This window comes from Coloeus monedula (genome assembly GCF_965178545.1).
Source record: "Coloeus monedula genome assembly, chromosome: 1".
NCBI lineage: Eukaryota > Metazoa > Chordata > Aves > Passeriformes > Corvidae > Coloeus > Coloeus monedula.
Window position 1 is genome coordinate 43626656 of NC_138781.1, and position 27345 is coordinate 43654000.

Here is a 27345-nt window from a genome sequence, read left to right on the forward strand (position 1 = left end):
GATTTGTAGGTCCTTCTAAGGTCTGAGTAGGAACAGAGTACAGATCCTCTTGTGAGGATGTTCTCCTAACAGAGCGTATCAGATGCTTGCTTGTTTAGTGCATTGTTCTTTTGCCTTATCTTTTGCTTTCCTCAAAAATGGCAACTCTGTTCAAGTCAAGGTCTTATCTCAACGTAATTGAGGAATTAACACTCTCTTTGAGGAAGACAGTGCTCACAAAGGATGGGTTTTTAGTCAAGGAGAAAAAAGCTCACAGGTTGCATGCAAATAGGATATAAGGTACCACCTTTCAATCTGTATTTAACATCTAGAACAATTTATCTGTTGTCAGCCCATACTCTGAAATTGTGGTTAGAAGTGCTTATAAAACACTTTATACAGATGAAATAGAGGTTATAGTCCTTGTGCACAGTTTACAGGTGGAAGTTCTCTGTTACATATACAGTCAGACTGAAATGAAGAAATAATTCCTTACAGCTTTAAAATCTACATTAGTTGAATCAAATTGTCACTGTTCAACTTTGTCTGTAAATGCAGTTGTTGTACACCAAGCACCATTAATGTAACTGAATTGGACATATGTTTGACACACAGTTCTTGAAATTACAGGACTACAGGCATTTTAAGTATACATTTCAGGTGACAATCTGGGACTTTTGCAAGAATCAGCTTTTCCAAGTGGGAAAGACTTCAGACATCTAGTTAGTTGGCCTGGAGATGAGATACTGTGGATGCAGCTAAAGGGTCTGAACAGGACATGACTTTATCCAGTAAAAAATCTGGCAGCTTTTGCTGAAATAGCTGGCACTTCATCTCTGCTCTGAGATGAATACCTCCCATTGCACAGAGGTTAACCTCTAGCTGGAAGTGATGCTGTCTCTTAGTGTGAAGAGACGTCTCTCTCTGGAGAGATGGGATCTGTGGTTGCTAGTGTTGTAACAGTGATAATGCTTGTATTATGGCTGTGGTAGTTCAAGTGCTACTACTAGCTTACAAAAAAACAAGAAAGAAAAGAAAGAGGAACTCTGGCTTTGTTTTGCTTTTCTAAAGGTTTCTGTATCTCAAGATACAGGTGTACGTGCCTCAGGTTTACAGTGTAAGTTATCTATGAAATATATGGGTATTACAGATGACATAGTACTTCTCTACTAGGACAGCTAAGAAATCTGTATAGCTATTAATGAAAAGTTCATTGTAATGGCTTTATCATGTCTAGTTAAGTTTGCTTAATAACAGTGGTATTTTTATTTTTTGGTATGCAAAAACTGATGTATATGTTAAATTTGAGATGACACTTTGAAAATGCTGCTTGCTTTGAATGACTAAGGCACTCCGATTTTTGTGGTTAAACAGAGACTTGACTCATTTTTCTAATGAAAATTTTTCCCTCATTTCTCTTATTTGTGTTCTGAAGCATAAAAAGCTCTGAGTGCTGTGTATCCCTGGGATGCTGTATGTCCAGAATCTAAAACATTTTGATTCTCTGGGGCTGATGGATATTATGTTGTTTAATATTTTATGCTTAAATCCATTGTGCCAAAACAATTACTATGATCTAACTGTTCCTTACAGTTCACAAAATCATTTGGAAAACTCTAGGTCTTCTGATAGAGATGGGTAGATCAGGTATCTTCTTTGTCACATTAGCTTCTCCTAAGCTCATTTAGATCAACATTTGAGAGACTGCATCCCAACAAATCCCCATGTGGTCTGATTTGTCTTTGCACTAGACTTCCTCCTGTAGTCATATAGAAATTCCTGTCAGGACTGTATGAAGTTTTCCAAGGATTTGCAGGTTCTTGTTTTTTTACCCAAAGTAGAATTTCTGCTTGAATTATGATCAGTGCCATCAAAGCTTGAATGTTTTGCCTCTTCAGATAAACCTCTGTGTTGAATTACCATTTTATATTTTAACCACAGGCTGGGTCTCCACTGCTTTTTATCAGACATGACTAGAGAAGTTTTCAAGCATATGTGATGTCTATCTATATAGACACTTTTTAAGATGAACAGGTTTTGGTGTTGCCATAAGAAGCCAGCAACTAATACAAACCACTTGAAGAAACCACTAGGCTAAGCAAGGATCCTAATTCTAAGGCACTGAGCTTCTGCCTTTTTCACAAAAGCAAAAAGGAGCTGTTTTCCAAACAGAAATCATAGAACTTATCTAGCTGCTGATGGACTGTGGCAGCTCTTGCCTATTGGTTTATTCAAATTCTTATTTTAATATGTTGAAAATGTATTAATCTATATGGTCAATGCTTACCTATTTTTGGAGTCTAAGTTTGATATGATCTTCTGAAGAAATCTTACATCATTGACATTTTAAATTGTATTACATTTCCTGAAATACTGTTTTTAATTTAGGCGTTTTTGTGACACAGATATTGCATCAATCAGATGTGGCCAAGTTGGATGGGGCCCTGAGCAACCTGGTCCAGTGAAAGGTGTCCCTGCCCAGGGAAGTTGGAACAAGATGATGTTTAAGGTCCCTTCCAACCCAAACAATTCTGTGTTTCTACAGTTCTTCACTTAGGCAGTATCATGACTGAAAGGTTGTTGCTGACAGCCATTGCTGGGGAAGGGAGGGGAGTGGGGCAGGCGGACTGCCACTTCTCAAATCCAGTGAAACAAAAACCTTAACAGAATAGGCTGTGAAGTAGAAAGCTTATTCTCTCTTTAATCCTTAAGCTCAACTTTTACAGCTTTATTTAAATAACTGGTAGAACAGTACATATAAACACAAGTATGTCAAGGATTGAATGCCAAGAGAAAAGATTCGAGAACTAAGATATATTCAATTACTGAAGCTTTATTTGAGTACAAATGAAACAAATTATTTGTAACTAAAAAAAAAAATCTGTCTTATTTTCCTGTTTCCTCTCTTTTTCATATAAGAATATGTCTGCCAGATACAGATGGATTAGTTTTACTTTTTGGAGCCTTCATGTTAGCATTTCTAATGTCATGGAAAGACAAGGAACCCAACAAAGCTTAGGGAGCATTTAAAGTTCTGAGACAGTCAAACAAAACAGATGCCTGATTTCTGTTTTCTTAACTGAATTTCCTCAGCTGTGCCCTGTCAAATCAGCTTCTTGCACCATCAGATGTACCGAACCTGCGCCACAGTTAAGAGGTACTGTGCTCATGTGCGCACAGTAACACATGTATTTATTTACATTTCTCCCCAGGAAATTAGACAGAAACACAGCAGCGCTAGTTTTTTACCATATTTTAAAAATAATCAGAGCTGAAACTGCTTAAGAGGCATTAAAAAGGGCTAGGTGAAAATGCTTTTGAATGTTTGAAATTCCAGGACTGTCAATTGCAACAATTACAAAAATGATTTAGCCTTTCAAATTCTGATTTCTTTTCAGAGAAATTTCATTTGGCCTTTCTATTCAAGTTTTGAGGTTCATGCTTTCCAGATTTTCTATGCAACTAAAAGGATTAGAAGCCTTTTTCAGCACAGGCAAACTTCTTTGATATAATGGCACCGTTCCACAAACCAGCTTGTAATATCAAACAATACAATATTAAAGCCCAGGAACTACAAAAGCTTGAACACAGCAGTGTTACAGGCATTAGGCTTTGGGTTGTAACCTTCCTCTGGCATTCTTGCCATGTCAAGCCTCTCTATGGTACTTGCTTTGCATCCACAGGAAGTAAGTTTTAGGCAGCTACAGCCTAAGCCCAGCCCTGAAGACAAAGTGGGGAACCTGAATTAGTAAAAGCAGTCTTAATAATAGTGGTTGTCTTTCATAGTAACACATAGCATTTTCATTGAGGGCTAAAACAAAAAAATATTTGCAGCCATCCTATATCTAGGACTCAGAAGTGCTGGCCTTGCTGCTAGAAACTTTTAAACCTGACTAAATTTCGTGTAGCTGCTCCTTCAGTTACAGTGCTGCAAAGAGCTCTGTGTTTGAGCAGGGCTAATTTCACATGGAAGGACAGGATGTCATGCCACAGCTATTTAAAAGACTGCTTGGAATTGCTGTTGCCAATGACTAAGCTGCTTCAAAATCATTTAAATATATCAAAAAAAGAAAAGAGTTCTGTTTAAAGAGAAGTGCTTGTGAAGCTTGCATACCTGCAATAAATCTGAGACTCATCAGAAAATATTTTCTAAGAAGTTCCCATTGGGATCAGAAGCCATTGTGTGCAGAGATGCAAAAATGAAGTCACTTGTTTTTTTCTTCAGTGTGGATGTACTTCTTTAGGTGGCCTAGGGCTTGGTGGGGCAAATGGTGGTATTCCTTTTGCCACAAACTGCAGAGGTTTTGGCAAGTCTGAAAATGGACTTTATTTTTCCTCACCAATTTTCAGTTTCTCTGCTACAGTTCTGCATTTTTTATGCTTTGACCCTAGGAGCAGTATCTTGATTACACTCTGTAGGATGTAACAGCTTAATTGCTGCAAAGCTTAATTTATTCAAACCTAGCTCTCTCTCTTTAGATGTCACAGTGAGGCTATGGTTTAGGATAAAACAGACTTTATAAACAGGAAAAACTGCAACACTAAGGTTAGTTTATTCTGCATCCTTTATAATCTGTCCCTGGAAGTGAAAAACAGCATCACACTGTACATAAATGTTGAAGATGTGAGGCCATTAAAAACCAAAGATCAACTTTTGAAAAAGAGAAAACAATTGGGAGTGAAAATTGTGGGAGATATGGAAGATGAATTCTTAAAAGCACCTGATTTACTGAAATCTGTATCTACTGAAGAACATAATCCAGAAGTCCTGTTTTGCAACTTCAAGGGAAGCAAAATCAAGATTTTGGTTCTCAATGCATACACACATAAGCAATTTCTGATTAATCCACGTTGCTACTACAATGCTTCCAATGATTGTTTTGTTTTGTTTTTTCCCTGGATGGATGATTTTCCACAGGTGAATGACTGATGAATCAGAGACATTTACATCTTGGTATCTTTTTATTTCAGCATATTAAGTAAGTCATAAATATATGGCTGGATATATTATTTGACATAACCTAATAATAGGTAAACTAATGATAAACAGATTTATGATTAAGTAAATCATAGCTATAATAGGAATAATAGAAATATAAAATGTACAATATATTTGATGTGGTGTGATAAGTAAGTTCTCATAACAGTATCTTAATACAACTTAAGATAATCTTCTGACCTAAAATATATTGTATGACATATGAAAGATATAGGATAGAAATCATGTCTCTCATTAGATGTCAAAACATTCTGGTCAAGTTTTAAAATAGTATATAGGAAATTCAGGGTTAAAATTTACTTTAAGCTGAACTTCAAATAGGAAACAAGATTTTTGCTGATTTATCACTACCAGTTTCTGTACTCTATTTATAGAGTTGTATCCTCACAACTCCTCAAGAGATCTGGATTAGGCTGGAGGCCCTCAAAGATGGAATGGGAACTGCCGAATTTTTTTCCTAAATGAGAAATGGGTTATTTTATTCTTCCTTCTGGATAGGCAGTTGTCATGCTGAATTGTCCTGAATGTCCCCACTAGCCCGAGGGTGGGGAGGAGGGCCTACGATACGAGTTTTGACTCTTTTTAAATTAAACCCTCCTCTGGTGCTTCTTGGCTTGTTGCAAATGCACGGAATGCAGCTGATGTTAGCTGCTGAATTATTGGGAGACAGAGGCACACCTCAGGGCCCTTTTAACCTTCCCATTGCGACAGCCTGCTAGAATATACTCTCCCAATTTATATAATATAGCTGTAGGGTTTGTCCCTCCCATATCCACTCCTGTCACTTTCAGCTGGGGCTGTATGCAACATTTGGTGATGCATGGACTGAATACGTAATCTATTATTTAGAGTTAGGCTACTAAAGATGGTCATGTTGCTGGGTAATATTTTAGCACCTCTTTTCAAGGTAGACAGGAGCCTTCTGTGAAGCATGTGTTTGTTTTTTAATTCCCTAGTGCTGAAGTTTGATATTGATTAGCAGTGGTATGGAAACACTCCTGAACACTTTTTCCCAGCACAAGCTTGTGTAGCTGGATAGGGGATGAGGTCAGAATAACTTTGTTAAATTTGGGTATTTTACTAAGTTTCTAAATGTTACATAACCTGTGCGTGTAGTTTTTATTCCTCCCCCTGCAGCCTTTTTGTTGACTTTGACTAAGAAAGCATCTGAATACATATTTAGTCTTTCAATTCACCAGCTGGGCCTATCTTAAAGTTAGGGGTCTTTATGGTAGAGCACATAGTTGCAATAGAAGCACACTACATTAATTGCTTTTATCAGTAACCTTTACCAGCTTTAAAAATGTGACCTCAGACCACTTTTTTTAAGACATGAGGGAGGAAAATATCCTCTGTATATTTGACTTCCATTTACATACAAGTTTTATTAATACTGAAAATAAAAAGGTATATGGGCTCTCCCATAAAACAAAAGTTTGTAACAAATTCCTCCCAACCTGAAAAGCTGCCACATGCTTTCACTTGATAACATTTTTTGGCTCTGAGTCTGAATAAAATTTCACAGCCCATCATATTATGCTTAAGTGTGTTATCAAACAAATCATCTTATTCTTGCCAGAAGCTGAAATGCTGTAACTAAGTAAACATCTGTTTATTAACTGCCAGCTCCTTACTGAGTATTACCTTTACCCTGTTTTGCTCTCACCCATGGTCCTGGAGAATAATTTCCAAGAGAGACTTGGCAAGCTTACTTGTCTGTAATATATGCAGCATTCCTGAAATTCTTGGCACATTAGCCTTGAATCAATTCAAATGAAAGTACTTTGCTGTTTCTGGTTTTTTTTAGCTGTTTATAGTTTCATTGTCAAAATGTCTTTATTCTCCACCACAGACATCTTGCTATAATGTAACTGAAATAATTTAAAAGTAAATGGGGTGCCTTCTTTGCCATGTAATAAATTGCAGTACTCCTTCAGAAAGACATAAACATTTACTAGGGAAGAGTTTTCCACCTTCTGCTGTATTCAGACCACAACAGGATGGTAGCTGCAGCTGGCAATGCAGAGGAGTGGAGCCTTTGTCCTGTAGCAGACATCCTAACAAAGGCATTTTGCCTGCCTCAGCCAAGACTTCCAATAGTAGCTTGCTTCACCGCATATTCCAATTATAGAGCACATGTTTCTTGGCTGTCTTTAACAGGCAATATGAAACTAGATCTTTACTTCACAAAATGTCTCTGGAAATGTGAAGCCTCCAGTAAATAGGATAGAGGCACTTGAGAGAGCTTCCACATTAGTAGTGAAACTTTTCCTGGAGCAGTCAGCTTTGAAAACAGTCACTGAGGGTAAAACAGAAACAGCTGAAGAGCTCTGTGTGTCTTAAATAAAGGGAAGGGAAACCTCTCTGGAAAATGCACAATTAATATTTTTAACTATTTCAGAATGGTGCAGCTGAAGGAAGAAATAGCAGGTGAGTATTGAATATGTGGATGAGAAGGAAGGTATGAGAGAAGAAAAGTATGGAAGATTTAATGCAGGTTTGAGATAAATTGAGAGCTATGGTCAGAAAAGTGAATTAATTTAGTCTTTCCCTGAAGGATAGATTAAACCTGATTTTCTTGAATGCTCTGAGTATACGTTCACAACAGTTCAAACTGATAAAAGGTTTTAGTCCTGTGACTGTTCCACACTGCCTTCCTGCACTAGTTCTGGGAGTTCAGCAGTAGAGCCTTTTTTGAGGTAGGCTTTCTTCCTGGCTAGATCAGTCCTTCCTGAGCTGGGTTACTAAGAGAGGAGAGTGTCAGGGCCATACAGAACTTGGCACAAGCAAAAAGGCAATCACAGAAGCCTGATTTTATGTCAACTTAAACTGCTGTGGTGCTGCACCCCTTCTCTGAATGTATGATATTGGTAGGGATGCTACTTAGGGATGGGATGACAGGGTTAAATTCAAGTGGTTTAAAAATCAGTGAAACAAAATTTAAGACTACCACAAACCAAAGTTCTTTAATTAGCATAATTGCACAGTGTCAAGACAGGGCTGAGTTAAGGTAATTTGAAAATGTAGTTATGTTTCTTACATCTTAACATGCTCAGAATTATAAAATTAAATGAGCAGTTATTTCCTTTGGGAAAACGGTATCATTTTTCTTCTTTTAGACTTGAACTGTTTTTATACATACACACACACATACACACACACACTCACAAACATCTGAACTTTAGGTGGAATTGCCTTGGGTTTTCCTCTGGAGAATTCTATTTGGAGATGAGGTGATTGCTTCTATCTGCTGTTGAACAGCATGGATGGAAAGGATGTGGAGGTGAAATTTGCAACACAGGCTTTACAAATGATGTGTCATTTAAAGTGTGTAAATTAGAAGGTCCAGTGTCATTCCTCCCCTGTCCTGACTCCAGTCATACAAGTACTCTGTAGAGGACTGTAAAAGCACTGGTGACTTTTTGACTTCCAGATGAAAGACAACAAAAAATGAGATTAAATCAAATGAAAATCCATCTTACCAGAAGCAAATTATTTTCTACCATGAAAGCTAATTTATGCTCAGTGTATTGAGGGCTGTTTGAATTATACCTAAAGCAAAGCAAGAGAGCAGTGGAGAAACCTGTTTTGACAGAAGGAACATATATGAACCCTTTCTGACCCAAACTGAAGTGCCATAGAAAGCTTTGTCCTTATTAAAGTACTATCCGAAAAATGTCTCTTGTTATAATGTATAAATAAATTCTCATGAGATTAACAAAATTTGTAATAGATTTCAGTAACACTCAACACTGACAGACTCTAAACAAATGCATCTTCAGAAGGATACTATAAAAGGATACTTTAAAAGGATCTGGAAGCTCACTTGTTCAGAGCAACAAGTATTTCAAGGGCTGTTATGGTCTGAAAAGTGACTTCAACAGGATTCTGTGTAATAAATCTCTAATCTGTGAACAATGCAGTTATAGGTATCCTTGTTATGTTTAAAACACATTTTACTGTTTTGGTAGTGCTGTAGCACAAGGGAGCCATTGAGATGAAGATGAATTGATTGAGATCCCAAAGACTAAACCAAACTTGAAGTTCAGCTTGCATATAAACAAGCTGCAGGTTCAAGCCTATCTGTTTAATGCCATTAGACTGAATTCTCCCTTCTTTGCTTCCAACTGATTGATGGCACTTCCTGGAATTTAATGTATTTACTACTTTTTAATTTTTCCAAGCTTCCCAGAGGCCTTTAATTGTTCTGAAGAAATAGAAAAACAGCTAAAAACAGCCTTTTGGGTTGCTTCTAGATTCAGCACACAGAAGCTATGTATGCTTTTTTACAGCTGCCTATTAAAAAAACCAACATGTAAACAAAACATAGACAACCAATTTCTTAGCCCTAAAAGCCTAAGGGACCATAAAAAGTACTGAAAGCAGCAGTGCCTATTCATGCACCCCATACCTATTCCAGCATCTTGGCTGTGCTAGAACAACCACTTCTGATTTAATTAGAGAAGTCTGTATTCACTGATGTGCTGGGTTATTCCAGACATGAATCAGTTCCCACATGAACTTAGCTGTGGGTCAGTTTGTGGTTGTGGGTCTGAAATAATCTAGTGGCTGCCTGCTGCTGACAGCCCTTCACAGAAGGCAAAGTCTGACTTGGCCATTGATAGGAGGTAAATGATGAGAATTCTGTGGGGAAAAGGACAGGGAGGGGATGGAGTGGTGGTGTGGTGGTGGTTGGGCAGCAGGAACTCTTTTTTGTTGATGCAGAATGCTAAGGTGGTGCTGTGTGGCACTGAAACCTGGCAACACAGCAAGAGCCCCCCTGGGGCAGGGGGCTGCTTAAATTGCCATTGTATGCTCATGAAACTTCACTCTCCTGAATGCAAAACATTTTCCAGAAGGTTTGCTTGCTTTTATGAAGTATTTTCCAGACTGTGAACTAGAAAGAGAAAATGCTGAGCTATCAACCACCAGTGTTCAGTCTTTTTTCCCCCCAAAACCTATCAGTATTGCATATCCTTTCAAGTACTGGTTTTTTTTAAGAGATTCCTAACTGTGACATTTAAGGACTGTTTTTGTATCTTTTTCTGGTTTGTATATGTATTTTCACTGGAATTATTCTGTTTGGGCTAGACATGTTTGCTCATTGGAAATTCAGAGGAAAATTTTATTGCAAGATTTTTTTTCAAGATTAAAAGAAGTAAAACAAATATTATTGTAATTTGTGAGTACAACACAGTAACAACAGGTTACTGTAAGCAAAGCCTTTTTTTTAAATTTCAGACTTATCTCTGCAATCATATTTTAATAATGTGCTTTGGTTTGCCAAATAATGCCTTTGCCACACACTTTAATGAGGCTTCCTGAAGATATTAAGGCTGTCCTAATCCTCTTGTGTATCAAGCTCACATTAAGGATGGGATTTTTGAAGAAACAATATTTAGCAGCAGTTGTAAATAAAATACTTTGAGCATTGTCTATTAAACAGCCACTGTTTGCAGGTGTGGAATATGGCAGAAACTGTAATATGATTTTCAAGGATGGATATAGTCCTTGTATAATGCTGAAGAGACGCTTCCCAGCTGCCTGGCACCATCACAGGCTGTAATATTGGCAGATGTACATAGTGTGAAAGAGATTAACCCTCAAAGATGAAACTTTTTTAGGTGTTGCTGTAGAGTAGGACTTGCTTTTGACTTCTCTTCTTGTGAGATACGTGAACACAGTTCTTTGTTTCTTAGTATGCAGACTTTGTCACAGATATTTAGGTCTCAATTGTGAACAAGGCCAGTAATGTTCAGGAACTCCCAACCTTCTCCCCAAAACTTTTCACGATGTAAAGAAGTCCAAACATGTTGTGGATGCAAACAGTATTAGGACCTACAGGCTTTGGTTTTTTCCTTCCTGAAACATTTACCTAAGTTTTTAATATTTAATGATAACATATGATAGTGAAAGCAAGAGCTGCCTGTTTTAACAAAGTAACTAAATGTTTTTCTTATTGGGTGCATCAGTTTTGTGTTGAAATTGTTGCATTATAACTGTGAGCATGTCATGAGTATCTTGGAATGGTTCTTAGTTTGCCTCACATACAAGTTAACAGAAGTGCTGTCTTGCAAGAGAGTCACTGCCACTTGTAGTGGGATACTTTACAGAGTAACCGTGGAGACCCTCAAGTAACATGTTAACTTTATGGGACAGGTTAGAAATTATGTACTAGGTAATCTCAAACTATTAACCTGTCTGTTGTCATCTTAATTTCCTGAATGCAAATATCTGGAGCCTTTACTTTAGGGCAGCACTTCTAACTCTTCTTTACCTCTCAAAATATATTGACAAATGTGTATTACATTAGCACTCAAAATTATCTTCAAGAGCTTCAAAAGAAGCAAGGATGCTCTTTAGCTTCAAGAGGCATGCTATTATGAGTTGTGAGATTTATTTGAAATGTTAAAATTCAGTTCTGTTAAATGCTGCTTATGAACTGACAAAGACTGAGTTTGGTTTCTTCTGCTGCTTAAGAAAAACAAAGCCAAAGTGACAGGTTGTTAATCATGAGATGTCAATGCAAGTGCTTTTTTCAGACCATGTTGTCACTGTTCCTTTAGAAATGGGATGTAAAGCCTACAATTAGCACATCTTCATTAGATTTTGACCTTGAAAGTTGAAAGGCATTTTGTTCTTACTAGTAGTGTACATCATACCTTAAATTAAAATTAATCATCTCAGTGGAAGTTACTTTTACTTAAAAACTTCCCCAGATGAAGAGCTCAGCATCACAACAGTAGTTTCAAATAATATTCCTTTGGTGTCTAGATAAGCATAATTGAGTTGATAAAGCATTTTTTTCCCCCAGAATTCAACTAGTTATTAGGGTTGGTGGTTTCATGATTGGTAGCTAAAACCTACCTTTAAAAGTAGTTACCTGATGTGTTTAAGATTTTGCACTGAGTCGATTTTTTTTTTTCTGCTAACATTTACAAGAATATAATGCGGTGGTGCACAACCAACCAGGGCTACCAGCCTAGACTGACTGTACTGTAACTCTAAGAGGAGCTACCTAAGGCCTTAAGATGGCACTGGGGAGATTCCCATTATTAGGAAAAAAAAAAAAAATCACTTTTAGAATGATCAGGCATTGGAACAGGCTGCCATCAAGGGAGGTGGTGCAGCCACCACCCCTGGAAGTGTTCAAGAGGCGTCTGGATTTGGCACTGAGTGTTATGGTTTAGTGGTTTAGGGGTCTCAGTGGTAGTGCTGCGTGCACAGTTGGACTGGATCATCTGCAAGGCTCTCCCAAGCCTTGATGATTCTGATTCTACTCCATGTCCGTGACCCCGGTTTTCATGGGAGGGCAGCAGAGCAGCACTCTGAGGCGAGCGGGAATGACGGGGTTGTTTTCCCACGCCAGGAGGGCCGGGTTTGGCTCCCGGCGCTGGCGCCGGGCCCGGCGGGGCCGAGGGCACGGGCCGGGCCCCTCAGCACAGCCCGGTGCTCCTCGCTCCCCGCGCCGGCCGCTCAACGCCGCTCTCGGATCCGCCTTCTCGCGGCACCGTGCGGCTGCTGCCCGGGCAGAGGCGAGGTGGGCACCGGGCGGGCGCCTCCATGGCTCCCTGAAGGGGCTGGGCGTTCACACGCGTTTATTTTCAGCCGCGGCGCGGCTCGGCTCCCGCAGCCTGCAGAGCTGCCCCGTGAAGCCGCTCCGGGGCACAGAGCACCCCCCGCGCCCCTGCCAGGGGGGAGCGGGCGCTGCCAGCGGGGGCGTGGGCGGTGGGCGTGTGTGGGCTCCGCCCGCCCTTCCGCCGCGGCGCCCCGCCCCGTCCGCCGCCTCTGCCCGCGGAAGTGAGCGGAGCGGGGATGCGGCCGCGCCGCCCCGGCGCACCGAGGTGAGAGGCGCGGCCGGGCGGCGGGGCCGGGGCGGCGGCCGTGCCGGAGCTGCCGCTTGCGCCTCTCTGCGCTGCCACAGCCGCCTCCCCCGCACTGCCCCGCGGCCTGCGCTACGGTGCGGGCGGGGCCGGGGCGGCCGAAGGGGGCTGCGGGCGGGGGTCGCTTCGGGCAGGCAGCGCTTTCCTTCGCCGCTTCCCGGTCTCCCGCCTGGCGCCGAGGATGCGGGGTGCGGGCAGAGCGGGGAAGGGGGGGTTACTTGGGGTGAGGGTTTATTTTTAGGAGCGAACGCCCCTCCCCGGGCGGGACGAGGCTGTTGGAGGCGCTGGTGGCGAGGGGGAAGCGGCGGCGCTGCTCCTCCGTGTTGCTGTAGCTGCTGGGCGGCTAATCCTAATCCCCATCCTCGGTGGTCTCTGACAGCTCTGCGGGCTCCCTCTGTGTGCGTGAGCCGCTCTGCGCTAGGCAGTTTATACGGGTTTAGTTTTATTTTGTTTCTTTTTTTATAATTTTTTCCTCTTTTAGCGTTGGTTTCTCTTGCAGATGTTGCTGCAGGTGGGGGCAAAGGGAGCACTGTGATTGCCTGGGATCTTGGGGCATTTCTCTCTTCACCTTTCCGCTCCCGCTCCAGCGCTGCTGTTGCTAAAGACTTTTGTAACTATCGACTCAAGTACAATTTCGATGGAAAATGAAGGTAAAGGTCTCATCAGACTCACTGACTTCATTGGAGCTAAGAGGATTTTTGCATGCAATTTGGTGACAACTCCTACTGGTGCGTGTGTATGTTTTACCGTTCCAGGGGTTCGCAGGGTTGCTCTCGTGTGTTAATCTTGTGGTAGGGATTTTGGTCTGCATTTTGAGATTTAAGACTTGTAGCATCATCGTTTTTCTTTATTTCTGCTGCTGCTTGTAGAACTAATTGTCAGAGAGATTTTATTCTCTCTTGACAGCTACTTAAAACATCTGTTGTGCGTTTTAATGCTTTATGTGTTTGTAATAGAAACATTTTATTTAGACAGAAGCTTCTTGGCATTAGTTGCTTGGTATTTGCTTAGATTATATGATTCTCTTAAACATCTATTTCAGGATGAAATTGTGAATATTAGCTGCATTTTACTTTGAAATATTTTGTGTATTTATACGTTCTCGAAAATTACTCAAATGTGCTCTCTTGGACAGTATTTAATTAAAAAGTGATGCTGAAGTTTTGAGTACTGAAAGAAGTTGTTCTGTTTTGCGTTCTCCTTCTTGTCTAGTTTGGAAATAACTTAATCTGGGGAATTGCTTCAATTTTTTAGTGTCAGCCTTCAGTTTATGCTCTGGGAACCTTGAAAGCCCCTTTGCATTGTGACAGTGACTGTGAACTTAATTGATTTTTTTTTTCCCTTTTTGTTTGTTTCTCTTTCTGTGTGACTCTTTATGTTGAAAATCTCTGAAATTTATTATTTTTATTATTATACATATAGGAAAAGAACCATTGATTACCCCCACCTTAGGTCATCACTTTTCTTTGAACGTTGGTGGGGATTTAGGTGGCTACTGGATTTCCTTTGCTATAGGTTGTTACATGAGATGTTAGGTGCTCCTTTTCCTCCCACCCCAAAAGAGGGCTGCTTTCTTAATACTTTGATTTGAATGAAGAACTGAATTGAGACTGTGGGGTAGACTTAGGTTATTTTTTATGGTTGGATATTGTTCTGTTCTGAAATATGGTTGTCGTGGATGACTGTAACGTCGTGGTAATTGTGAAGTGCAACACATGTTGAAAACGATATGGGTTGCTTTCATCTGGCGTTTCAGAACTTTTTTCTAACTTTAAAATCAAGTTAGAATATTTTAAATTCTATTGATCATGTCTTCCAACTGGATATTTGTGAAAAAGAACGTGGACCTTGTTAGGTGGCAGGAATTTTGAAGTACACAGAGCACCTCTAGGAGATTGGTCTTTGTTTTTAGAGGCTGGATAGCTGACAGAAGTGGGGTCGGTGTCTTTGCATTTCAGTCACTGTTGCAAGTGAAAGGGTTTTGAATGGGCAACGCCCGGGAGCGGGGGAAGGCAAGCAGGGATAATACCGATGAATAGAATTACACTAAGGGGAAAAAAGGTATCTGTGTGCCAAAACCCAAATGGCAGAAAGACTTTTAATGCCTTACACTTCTGTTATCAAATAAATAGTATATCATAGATGTAGTGTGCAGTCGAGTTGTGTATGATAGTGTGGCTTATTCTTCCAAATGCACAAAGATGGCATTTCTTATGGAATAAATAAGCTATGCATAAAAATTAGTTATATTTGTATGATAGAAATAATATTAAAAGGCTTTATCTTGGGGAAAATACTTTAAAATATGATCAGATGCATATTTCAAAGGCAGAAATAAAGGCTGTGGTTTATTGAGGGTTTTCAAAATGGGGTAAGCTTATGGGAGTAGGAGAAAATGATGTGTGATAAAAAGACTGAAGTGGTTCTCTGAACACATGAATGACTTCTTCTCCTCTATTTCTTCTCCCACACCCCTCCATCTCATAATTAATTGAGATGGGCATGGATATTTACAACTGTGTACTGTCTGTTTTGGTGTTCTTGGTATTTCTGAGCCCTTCTTTTTCTAAAACTTGACATTTTGAGGCAGCTAGACACAACAGCTTTTGTATTGGAACTTTTCAGCACTCTTGAGGCTCCTTAATGTATTTTCTCCTGGTGACAGCTGAATAATTTTTGTAATCTTGTAGAACAAAGATTGCATTTAGAATATTTTTAAGCTTTTTTTTTTTCCTTCAAGTATGTTTGAAAGGTCTCTTAGGTTTAGATATTGAGCAAGAGATAGCAGATTGTTGTTGGTTTTTTGTTTTCCCTCCTGTATTTGAATGAATGTTCAAGATTGGGAAGTGGTGAGATGGTTTAGAAAACGGATGTTTTGCTGTGTTAATTCAGTACTCATAAACAGTATTGTGTGTTTATGTCTAGGCTAGTTAATGTTTTGTCCTGAGACTTTGTGGTTCCTGTTTCTTGTGTTGGGTTGATTGAACTTCCGCAAAAATTCGTGTTTCTCATGGTAATGAGGAAGAGAGAATTTCCCATCATAGGGAGATTTCTGCTTGATCATAAAACTATGAGTTAGAGGAATGATGTTTGTATTTCCATTTGGAAAGATGGAGTTTAGTGACTTCTTTCCATTGGAGGAGCTTTTTCTTAAACTGTAGGCAGTTAGGGAAATCTTGTATGGACAGAACATAATTTTGTAATTTCTGCCTTTTAGCAGGAAAATAAAGAACAATTCAGGTTTCCTAGACTTTGAGCTTCTTTGAGGTCAGACCATGACTACAAAAACGAATTGTTAAATAGGAGTATTGTTTTGTTATCAAGACCTTAGGCAGTATTTGTTTTCATATTGTTGAGAGCCTAATGGAAGAGGTCAAAGTAACATTTTCCTGCAGAAAAGATTATCCCAAAATCATATGGAAGGTTGGTACAAAAATTCAGACCAGACTTGCTGCATGTGATAAAACATTGTGCGGTGATTCAGAAATCCTCCTTAATCCTCATTGTTTTGAGTCCTAGTTAACTTTAGCTAATCTTCAAAGATGGTGGTTAACTTCAGCCTATAGTCTGTAGTAATTTCAGGATAATTTTGATGATTGCATGAATAGGGAGATAAAAGTGAAGACTGTTTTGTTTCTTAGAAAAAGGTACTTTAGTTGTTCATAAAATCCTGACAAATTAATAATTTGTCTTGTGCTTGCAGTGCAGTTGAATTTCCTACTGAGTTTCATGGGTGGTGATTTTGGTTTTGGTGGGTTTTTTTTAATGATGAAAATGGGTTTACTTGCTAAACTATCAGATTGAAGATCAGTGAATAGGTTTTGGGGGCAGTGAGTTTTAGCACCCTGGACTGGCTCATCATGGATTAGGCAGCCGTAAGTACTGAGGAAGGGGTGGAGCGTGTGTACATGCAACGGACAGCAGAGGGGGAAGGGATGCCTGCAGCAGCAGTGGCTTGAAAACAAATTAAATGGTTCCAGAGTGGCATCATCAGTTGTTCATTAAGTAATATCCAAAATAATCAGATTGAAATTTGCGATGGAAAATGTTGGAGATTCTGAAATGGACTTGGTGTTATCACAGCAGTTCAAGTTCCTTTTGGAATGTAGATGATTTCTTAACAAAATAATAGGTGAAACAAGAAATTTGATATTCATTGATCACAGTTTTTTACTATCTGCAGCTTGCAGATAGCTAGAAACCAATACTTTACACTTATGTTGGCAGAAGTCACATTTTTTTAACTTGGGGGTTAAGGCGAGAGAAGCGAATGTTTCTCTTTTTTTTTAAAAAAGAAGTGTGAGTCTTCACTAAAGACCAATTTCATTCCTATATTTAAACAGTACTTCGATAACTTAAATAACTGCTAAATTAATATGGCTCAGCCTTGCATTAGGAACATGTATTTCCTTTATAAATGAACAGTCAGGGTCATCTTTTAATCTGTTTGGTTGATGGAGCATTAGATAGTTTTCGCCTTTTCTTTCCCCTTTTTTCCCATGCAGGTAAGTTGGAAATGTTAATGTATAATAACCTCGAAGTGATTTAATGTGGTGGCAGTGTGAGTTCAGATGTTGCAGAATGTATGTTTAGTTATTTTGCTCCCTTCGTAACTTCTTTACTTGAAGAATCTGTGGCATAATCTCGTGGTGAGTCAGGAGAAGCATTGCTGTAAGGAAAATGCAGACAGTTCTTAGGGCAGCTAATTCAACAAAAGAGAAACAAACATTTTCACTTGGATATTTTTTGGTGATGAGTGACAAATACACGGTGATTTCGAGCATCTTGGGGTGCGTTTCTGTAGGACTGAATAAAAGGGTCTCCTTATTGCTGAAAGAAGATCCTGCTCTGACTCGTGTTCCTGCGCTAGTGTTGTGTTGACTCTCGTTGTTGAGTTTCTCTGTCTTGCCAGCTTGGCAGAAGGTTAGCCCAGCCCTTCCTTCCCCTTGCCCCTGTTGGGCAGCTTTCTGTTGAGTGGGACAATGGAATGGGTTCATGAAGTGTTCAGGTAATGTTGAAGAAGGTGAGGGACAGACAAGTGAGACCTGTTAGCTTGACTCAGTTCCTTATGTAATCATAAGTTCCATTCAGTATCAATTCACCCACAGACCACGGCAGAATTTTGCAGGAGTGGCATAAGTTAATAAATAGATTTTTAGTTTTGATTGGGTGGAAGAGTTGAGATGATACCTAATTGACACTGGGTGATAAAATTGACATTTGCAGTGTGGTTTATAGAAGCTAGAAGGAATGATAAAGTTACAATGCAGGGAAGAGAGGGAAAATAAAATACAGTAATCAAGGTATAAATTTGGGCAAGCATCTGTTTCTAGTTATTTGTTTTGTAAACATTCTGCTCTAAACAATTAGAAAGGATAAAATGGATAATGGGTTAGCAGATGCCATCTACAGAATCTTTTACAAAGGCTTTTAAAATATTTTTAAGTCATAAATTTTCAGCAGCACTTTTTTCTGCATACATAATTCACAAAAAAAAAGCTTTGTGAATACAGTGTTGCTGCTTTCTTGATAGTAATCATAAGAAAGCTTATTACCATAAGTAGAGTAATTATGCAGTGAGTTATGTTTGCATTTAAATTGACACTGACACTAGCTTGATCCTGAGAAGTGTTGTAAACAGTAAGTTCAGTATTTTTTTACTTAGAAATTAATTTTGTTGCATTATGAAGTGACTGCATAGCTGTCAAGGTTATAATCAACTATGGGGTCTTGAAGCTTCATTATTTTAAACAAATACTGAGAAAATATTTTTATTTGTGTTTTTGCTTAGTACCATTATATGGCAACTAAATTCTGCATGTCATGGATGCATTAGTAGCATATCACAGGGTGATAAAGTTCTTTATTTTAGTGTTTGCCATTCAAGTGCCATCCTTGATTCAGAGAAGCTCAGCACTTCAGAGTGTTATGAGATACAAGCAGACTGTTGGAGAACAGCCATATGATCTTATTTCTAAGCTTGAATGTTCCTTTCTAGAAAGTTAGTGACTCTCTGGCAAGATAAATGACTGATACTTAGACCCAAAGTCTTTTTGGCCTGTAACTTCTAAAGGGCTTCCCGTGAATCAGGATTTCAGCTGAAGCAGGAGCTGGTTAGAGTCAAACGTGGGATGGCCAGCAGTACTCTCTTCCTTGGGCAATGAGTTCCTGAACTAATCCAGTTCTGTTATATGTAAACTTTGCTTTCATCGAGGCACTTGCATTGATTTGATCGTTTTAGAGTGTGCTTAGGATTGTTTATTTTTTTTTGTTCTTCTGATTAATAAGTAATGACAAATGTAAGAAATGTTCAAGCAGACTTTTCCAGTGTCCGAGGGTTTTTTTGAACAGGGAGATCAAAAACTGAATATTTTGGCCAACGAACTATAGATAGGTCTGATGTGTTTGTCATTGCCTTCTTGGTAAAGCTGATGCCACCTCCAGGCTTTCAGCACTGAGGCTTTAAACTCACCATTGTATGTCCTCCAGAGTATGCATAAATGCTCTAAATAGTAAATCTTTCGTAGAAATGAAATAGAATATGTGTTTGGCATTCTTAAGTTTCCACTGTATTCTACATGAAATAAGGTAAAGGAAGATAAAGTGATGTTGGAGGTTTAGTTGGGTTTTTTGTTGCCATCATTCTGACAGTGCACAGCACTACAGTCAGGTTAAGGTATGGTTATTTTTGTGAAATGTTTTCTCTAGCTAGAGAGCAGCAGTTGTCACTCACAAGGTTTGCAAGATAACCACATGGTGTATACAGTGATTACAGCAAACTGCCCATCTTTACTCTTTACTGGTAGCCTCAGTTGAACTACATGTCCTACTTTCTGTTTTTTAAATTAAAGAAGACATGAGGAAACATCCTGAAAGAGAAAAATGCATTCCAGGTTGTGGAGACATGTTTCTCAGAGAGTGTTCTTGGAAAGTATTTTTAGGACCTGAAAATAGTTCTTGAGCTTTATAGACTATTGTAGAGTTAATAAATTGCATGTTAAGTGGAGCATCTTACTCTTTATTACACTGCCTGAAGTAGATGGGGTTGGGGATACATTGCTTAAATATTTTACGACTTTCAGGCTAGGACAAACCTTGAGATTTAAAATGGTCAGTGCCAGTATTCGATTTCTGTTTCTTAGTTGATCAGAAATGCCATAGTGTTGTGTATCAAGGAGTATGGTTTTGCATTATGGTTGTTTCATTGCCATAGTGAAAGTCCCAAGCACTGCTGAAGTGGTGTACTGGAATGTGAGGCAGGGGATTTTTCAGGCTTACAGGGCAGCTTAGCAGGTTGTTCTCATAATTTGGGTCTTTATATTTCTTTGGTAAATGGATGATGTCTATTGCCCATTTTCTATAAAGTATTATGAAATTACACACAATAGCAAGGGGCTGAAACTATGTGACTTCCCTCCTCAGAATAAAATTACTCTGCAAGGAGAACTCATTAATGCAATTTAGTGTTTCTCTTTCCTTCTGGCTTTTTTTAGGGTCAGAACTTTTCTATGTGAACTTCCTTTGATGTGGGGGCTCCTGGTAAATGTTTTAACTAAAATACTGTTGAATAGGAGCAAATTTTTTTTGACTGTTAGAATACAGGGTTGCTGCAGCTGTTTCCCCAGAAGTGAAAAATCATCACACTTTTCCAGAGGAGTACATTCAAAAAAAGACAGTAGACAGTAACTTCAAAGCCTTCAAAAAGTATTTCTTTTTCTGGGCAAATAGTGCCTGGTAGAAAACAAGAGGCTTCTTAGTTTGCAGACTTCAGTCTTTTGTGGGGTGGGAAGGGACAGTTCTTTGCAGTGACAAGTAAAGTACTCTTTTTGCAAATCGGTCGTGGATGTTTGTGTCTAATAAGTGTTGGCACTTCTTGTTCTAAAAAACACAGCATTATTTCCCACAGAGATATGTGTCAGAGTTCAGTGCTCTCTGACCAGGTTTTTTTAGATAATCCACCTAATTAGGGTGCAACACTGAATATTAGGGCAACAAAGCTGGTGAAGGGTCTGAAGCATAAGTCCTATGAGGAGCAGCTGAGGGAGCTGGGGTTGTTTAGCCTGGAGAAAAGGATGCTCAGGGGAGACCTTACTGCCCTCTAGAACTACCTGAAATTAGGGTGTAGCCAGGTGTGGCTTGGTCTCTTCTCCTAGGCAACTCATGACAGGACAGGAGGACACACCCTCAGGTGGTGTCCAGGGAAGGTTTAGGTTGGACATCAGGAGGAATTTCTTCACAGAAAGGGTGATTATGCATTGGAATGGACTGCCCAGGGAGGTGGTGGAGTCACTGTTCCTGGAGGTGTTTAAGGAAAGACTGGATGTGGCACTCAGTTCTGTGGTCTAGTCAACATAGTGGTGTTTGGTCGTAGGTTGCGCCGTGATCTCAGAGGTCTTTTCCAACCTAATTGATTCTGTGATATCAAATGTGTGTTTGAAGATACTTGATGTTATGTGGGTTTTTTGATTTAGGAGAATGACACATTCATATTATGTTTTCAGTATATTTTAGAAGTATAGTTTGTAATTAGCAAAATGTAGAAATTGCAGTACACAGTTCAATCACAATACCAATGTGATTCCCATTTCCTGTCTCTATAATATCTGCACCATTGTGATGCTGGGCATCCCTCATCTCCAGAAAGGATCATGTGGTTTGAGACCCTATATGGTGCTCCTGAAATTTTGTCAGTGGTTCAGTGCATGTGGTCACTGAGCAACATGAGCCTGACCAGCATGGGAGGGGATGCAAACTCAGACATTAGCATTCTTTTGATGAAACTGGGGAGAAATATTGATACCAGTTGATCCACTCAGCTGACTGAGGTGTTTATCCAAAGCAAAGGCCACCCTCCAGTCCCACTGTGTAGAGGTCAAGTCAGCCTCTTTGTAACAGCTGTAGTTGTCACACCCTGCATTATTTCCTGAGCTTCATAGGTGCTTCACCCTTGCTCATCTCCTCCAAGCCTTCTGTTACAGGGCTTTTTTGGTCAGTCACTGTACTTGAGTATTTATCATATCTAAATTTACAGTGTTTTGAGGCTCATTTGAGAAGTTACTGGTTGAGGATCAATCACAGTTGGTCTTCATGATTAAATCACATATGAGGTACAAACAACTGTATTAATTAGAGTAGTTTGTAAAGATGAGGCCTTCCTCAAGGTAACTTCGAATTTTATGCACATAATTAAGATGTAGATAAATTAGTTCAAAAGCCAAGAATAAGACATTAAAAATCAGAGTTTACTTAAGGTAAATTTGTAGACTAACTGCATTTATAGTTTGTGACCTTGATGGCACTGAGTTTTCTTTATTTTATTAAATCTCTATTTGCCACACTCAGCTGCTTCTGCCTGCTTGTTCTGCTAGCATAACTGGTGAATTTCTCTGGAGATTTAATTCCTGTTAAAATCTGGTGTAATTTCACTGATAAAATTGACTCATAGTCATAACCATGTTGAGAATTGCTGGTTTCAGAATGGTCTGAGGGCTCTTTGTTTGCTCCTCTCTGCCTTACCTCCACTTTTTGAATCCTGCTGTGCTTCAGGGGTTTGCTTCTGGCTGTACAGTTGTTCTAGGATTTACTCTATTAAGTGTGCCTAATGACTTTTTTTGTGTGTGTGCGCGCCTGGCTTTTTGTGTCTTGTCATCACTTGGCCATGGTTCTGTGGCTGGGACCTGTATTGAGGTTCCAGAAGCATCTTGCCTTCTCTACAAAAGGGGGAGGGAAAGATGGCACAAACATCTAGTGAAATAGATATTTTTAGGGTTATTGTTAGCTAGTGACTCAGTAGAATCACAGTTGTGATGCTGAGCAATGATCTATTGAAACAGAGAGCTTGATGATGCTTAACACAGATGAGATAGTTATGCTTTAGAGAAGACAGTTAAAAATTTGCATCTCCAAAACCTATGGCCACAATGTCCTAATGAGTGGGAGAGGATTTTTGCACTTATTCTTCATATCTGATGAAACTGACAGAAAAAAGTGTTACTTCCATTCTGGGTGGAGTCTTTTTCTTAAAAATTCCTTTCACAGCCAAGAGTCTTTGCCTAGTGGGAACTATGTCCAAAGCCTGTGTACATCCACAGGGAGAGCTGCACAGACCTCTGTGCCCATTGACATCTAGTTGATACCTAGTCCTGTGTGCTTTCAGGGTTCCAGACAGTTCAGGAGAGGAAAGTGCTTGGTATTTAAGTATCTTACTGTGTGCACAGGTGTCTGCAGAAGTTGATCTGTGTTGCCCCTATGCACCTGTTATCCTGGCTCCAAATTGTACAGACTTGGAGAAGAACATGCTTCTTATGATCTGAGTTTTTTTAACCTTTCAGTATGTATCACACATGGTTTGATCATACAGAAAATTCAGGAAATGGGAAGCTTGTAAGTTTCAGTCTGGTGTTCAGTGAAATACCTTTTATTATGTTGTTGAACACTACTGTTTTTTTCATTGTGGGGAAGGTAGATAAAAAATGAAACCTAATTCTTACAGAGGGTGAGGAAATCTTGATTCTTTTGGGATCCCAGTAAGAAAGGCATGAACACTTGAAAGGCAGATCACTACTAATAACTGGGAAAAAGGCAATAGCAAGGTGTAAAATCATATGTCCTTTCTGATGCTGGGAATCCTGAGATGATACATCTTTGGAAGGATCTCTGGTCAGGGCATGGCACACTGTAGGTCACGTTTGCTCATTGTTCATTAGTACTGTTATGGGGCTTTACAGTACAGAATCATCCATCACTGATAGTAGTTGGGCCTGGAATCAGGGCTTTGAAGTGTCCCGTGGACAACATGCTCTAATATCCTAACCTCATTATTAAAACGGCAGTTCCTGAGCAAGGTGCATATAAATATTTCAAGTGTGAAAGACGGCATACTGTTCACATACTTAAAATGAAATGCACATTGATTAGTTACACATTGATTATGTGGACATTCATTAATTGTGCTATTGACTGGACACAGCATGACTCAGTAATGATCACATGGTATCCATGATAATCAAGTACCTGATGTGGATCACTGACTGCTCACACAATAATAATCTTACAGGCAGATCATTACAAACAAGTTGAAAGGTCTTTGTAGTACTTGAATTGGCATGAAAGGGGTTCACTTTTACAGGGACTTATGGGACAGATTCAGGCAGACTTAGTGGGTTGTTCAGATGGACGTGAAGATTCAGAAGGAATCTGAAAGAATCGGAATTTGTTTCAGTACCTGAACTTAAATTTCATTGTTTTGTGAACATCCAGGATTTTTTTCACTTTTTGCTGTTCTCTATAGATTTATTTCTCTACTACATTTGTATTTTGCACTTGCAGGTCAGTTGAGTAGCTTTATGTAACATTTACAGGGCTTTATATTAGCTGATTAGCCAAAGTGTTTTGGTCACCAGTTTGTCTGAAAATAGACTTTGCTATGAGAGTGTTCTAAATTTTTAGACTGCTCTTGGTGAATGTGGATCCTACCATTTGCATTCTCTGAGCAAGAAGAGCTGAAGTTCCCCTTGAAAATAATTGTAAAAGTATATTGATGTCAGTGAGCCCTACTGATAGATAATAGACTCATTTTGCTAAGCTGAGAAAAACAATGGTAGAGATAAGTTGTTGGTACTTCATATTGGTCACAGTAGAAGGAAGCTAGGCAGGCTCTTACAGCCTATGAGGAAGAAGAAAGAGTAACACACCACTCTTAACTAGTTAACTAAATTTTTCTTCAGTGAAAACAGAGCCGAAGTCTGAATTTCTGGTAGTGTAAGCCTTCCAGACAAATTTGTATTTATTTTGATAAACATCCTTTGGTCACAGTTCCATGGTTGTATGATTGATGCATATTTCTTGGCCTAGAAATGATGGTGTGTACCTTGGAAGTGGTCCAAGAAAAGCCCTTCCTGAGGCAGTGATTTATTTTTGTTATTCACCATCCTGCTGCTTTGTTCCTTGGTGGAATTAGCTGCAAGTGGGGAATGGAAAGCTGTAGACATAGAAGCTTCAATGGTCATGCTGCCTATCTGTTATCTAACATTGGCCAGTATAACGTCTTAGCCCGCATTTTCTTTATCCATATGAAAACTTGGCCTGCAATGAAATACTGAACTATTTTAAGGTATCAACTGATGAATGACAGAAAATTAATTGCCGCATAGGATGGAAAGAAATCTTGCTGTATGTGGGTTGTCTCCTTTAGTGCAGAGCGCTGTGGTTCTGGGAATAGCTTCTGTTGGATACCTTAAAAGGTGTTGCGGAGGCCCAGATCTCTGCTGTGCAGATCTGGGCAGCAGTGCAAAGGACTGTAGAGAGCACTTGCCAACAGTATTGAAGAAGTAGTTTATCTTGTTTTGTGGAAGTAATGCATAGTAAAGGCAAAATCATTTGCTTGAATACAGTTATTGTGGTCCAGCAGATAGCGAGCACTTTTTCGGACCTAAATCTGTTGATGTAGCCCACTTTATATTTTGTGAGGGGAACAGTGGTTGGTTTCTCATTGCCACAAATTAAATTTCAATTCCTTAACCAATGTTGGATATTTGAAGCTGTTCTTTTCTGAACTACAAATGTAGTTTAATCTACAAAGATTGTAAGGGGTTTTTAGAAACTAGATGAGGATCCATCCAGAATTATTGTACAGTGGGTAATTTTGCTCTGGTGAAAGGAGCTGGTTATAAAAAGACTTTCTGAGCCTTTATCTTTCTGATCCTATATCAGATTTTCTCTGTAGATATTTTTTTACCACATACAGTACAGCATTCTTCATAAATGTGGGAGATAATACAAATGAAATACATTCAAAATGACTGGCTTTTTGAGTGCCACAAAAAGGTTGTCAGAATAAGCTTTGTTGTTGCACTGTAGTTCTGTGCTAATGAAGATTTATTTGGAAAACAAACCTGATCTCTGAGAGAACCCTAACATTTCTGTTTAAGGATATTTAAATTCTTAAAATAATCTTAAATAACATGTTATTAGACTTCCTGAAGTCTTAATTGATAATATTAGGGAAATGACCAGTTATGTATCCTTTTTTGGAGTTGTTTGTGTTTAGCAGTGATGTCAGTTGCTAGAGGGAAAAAGATTTTTCTCAGCACTAAAATTTGTAATGGCTGTCAGTTCATTTCTGCCTGCCCTTACTGGGAAAGCATGGTTGCTCAGCACTTTTGTTGAGAATGTGGAGTCATCTTGGTCGAAGTCATATGTTTGTGGGCTTGTTTTGGAAGAGCACTTAGGCTTAATGGTTTTCTGCCCTAAACTGTTGTTTGGAAGTGATAGAGAAAATGAGCTGCAATAGTAGAGTACATGGCCAGCAGTGTGCAGTATAGAAAATCAAGATTGTCATACTTTTTTTAGGACATAAAATGCTGGAATCTTTTTATGTGTTGTCATCTTTAGGTACTTGCATTTTAAGTCTCAGCACCCATAGAGGAGATATATACAATACAGTAATTATTTCCTAAACCATAAACCCACCAATTGAAATTCTGTGCAAGTATAATGTGAAAACCATTTCTGTGGTCTGCATGTTTGCATGTTAGGTCTCTTCCAATTAATGGAGGGTGGATGTGTGTGCAGCATGAAGTATTAATTGTGCAGTGAGATAGTCAGCAGGAAAAAAGAGCTTCAAACTCCAGCTTCTCATATGAACAAAAATCAGAAACTCTGAAGTTTCATTAAATATCAAAGCAATGCTGATCTATGCAATCAATGTTGCTATTGCGCTCTTCTGCAGTTCACAAAATTTTAGCTTCCTAAAATTGCAGAAAACATTACTTTTTATAGCATTGATTTGAAGCTTTTGTGCTGTAGTCAAGTTTTAGTGCTTCACTTGCATCTGTACTCTTGTTTGAGGTTTTCTTAATGGTTATTCTCCTTTCTTTATGTACAAGAAAATGTAAATAGGCCTGCTTAGATCACCTTCATTAATGAGTAGAAAGTAGGAGCAGGGGGTGAAATTTATCTGGAGCGACTTTCTGACTAGATATTGATGATAATGATAAAGGATTAGTAAGCTATTTTACTGTTAGGATCTTTGCCATCACAGAACACATTGTTACAGAAATTAGTGTTCTCACTTGCATGTCCAGTGTTTTATTACTGGAGGTGGTAACTGCATGAAAATAAGCTGAATTGTAGATTATTTAAGTGCAATGTTTATAAAAAAACTACCTTTGAATGGTATTAATACTTAATTGCTCTGGCATGTGTTGTTTGAAACTAAACATTAGCACTCTCCTTCCCTTCAGACTTTGGTTTTGTTTCTAGGTTGCACGTCTTCAAAAAATCCCTGATGGTGACAATGAGACAATGATTCCTGTACTGTCTTCAAAAAAAGCAAGTGAATTGCCAGTTGATGAAGTAGCAAGTATTCTGCAAGTAAGTAATTTTTTCATATAGAATGCACTGATATTACCAAACAATAAGTTTGATATTTCTTAAGGACAGATCTTGTAACTGAAAGTTGATGCATTATCATACTGTTTGATA

General features: G+C 39.1%; 1 protein-coding gene across 6 annotated transcripts in view; it reads left to right on the forward strand.

Moving 5' to 3' along the window:
- Positions 1-27345, forward strand: part of ATP2C1 (ATPase secretory pathway Ca2+ transporting 1) — a 61494-nt gene that overhangs the window by 4533 nt on the left and 29616 nt on the right. Inside the window, exons 1-3 of one of the 6 annotated variants that reach the window (XM_082289489.1) lie at positions 12400-12518; positions 13361-13511; positions 27124-27234. In XM_082289489.1, the coding sequence (XP_082145615.1) occupies positions 13506-13511; positions 27124-27234 (117 nt within the window). In that variant the 5' untranslated portion in view covers positions 12400-12518; positions 13361-13505. Of the gene's footprint in view, positions 1-12399; positions 12519-12771; positions 12823-13342; positions 13512-27123; positions 27235-27345 lie in introns of those variants that run through there. The other 5 variants (XM_082289488.1, XM_082289487.1, XM_082289491.1 and 2 more) reach the window with 5 other exon arrangements.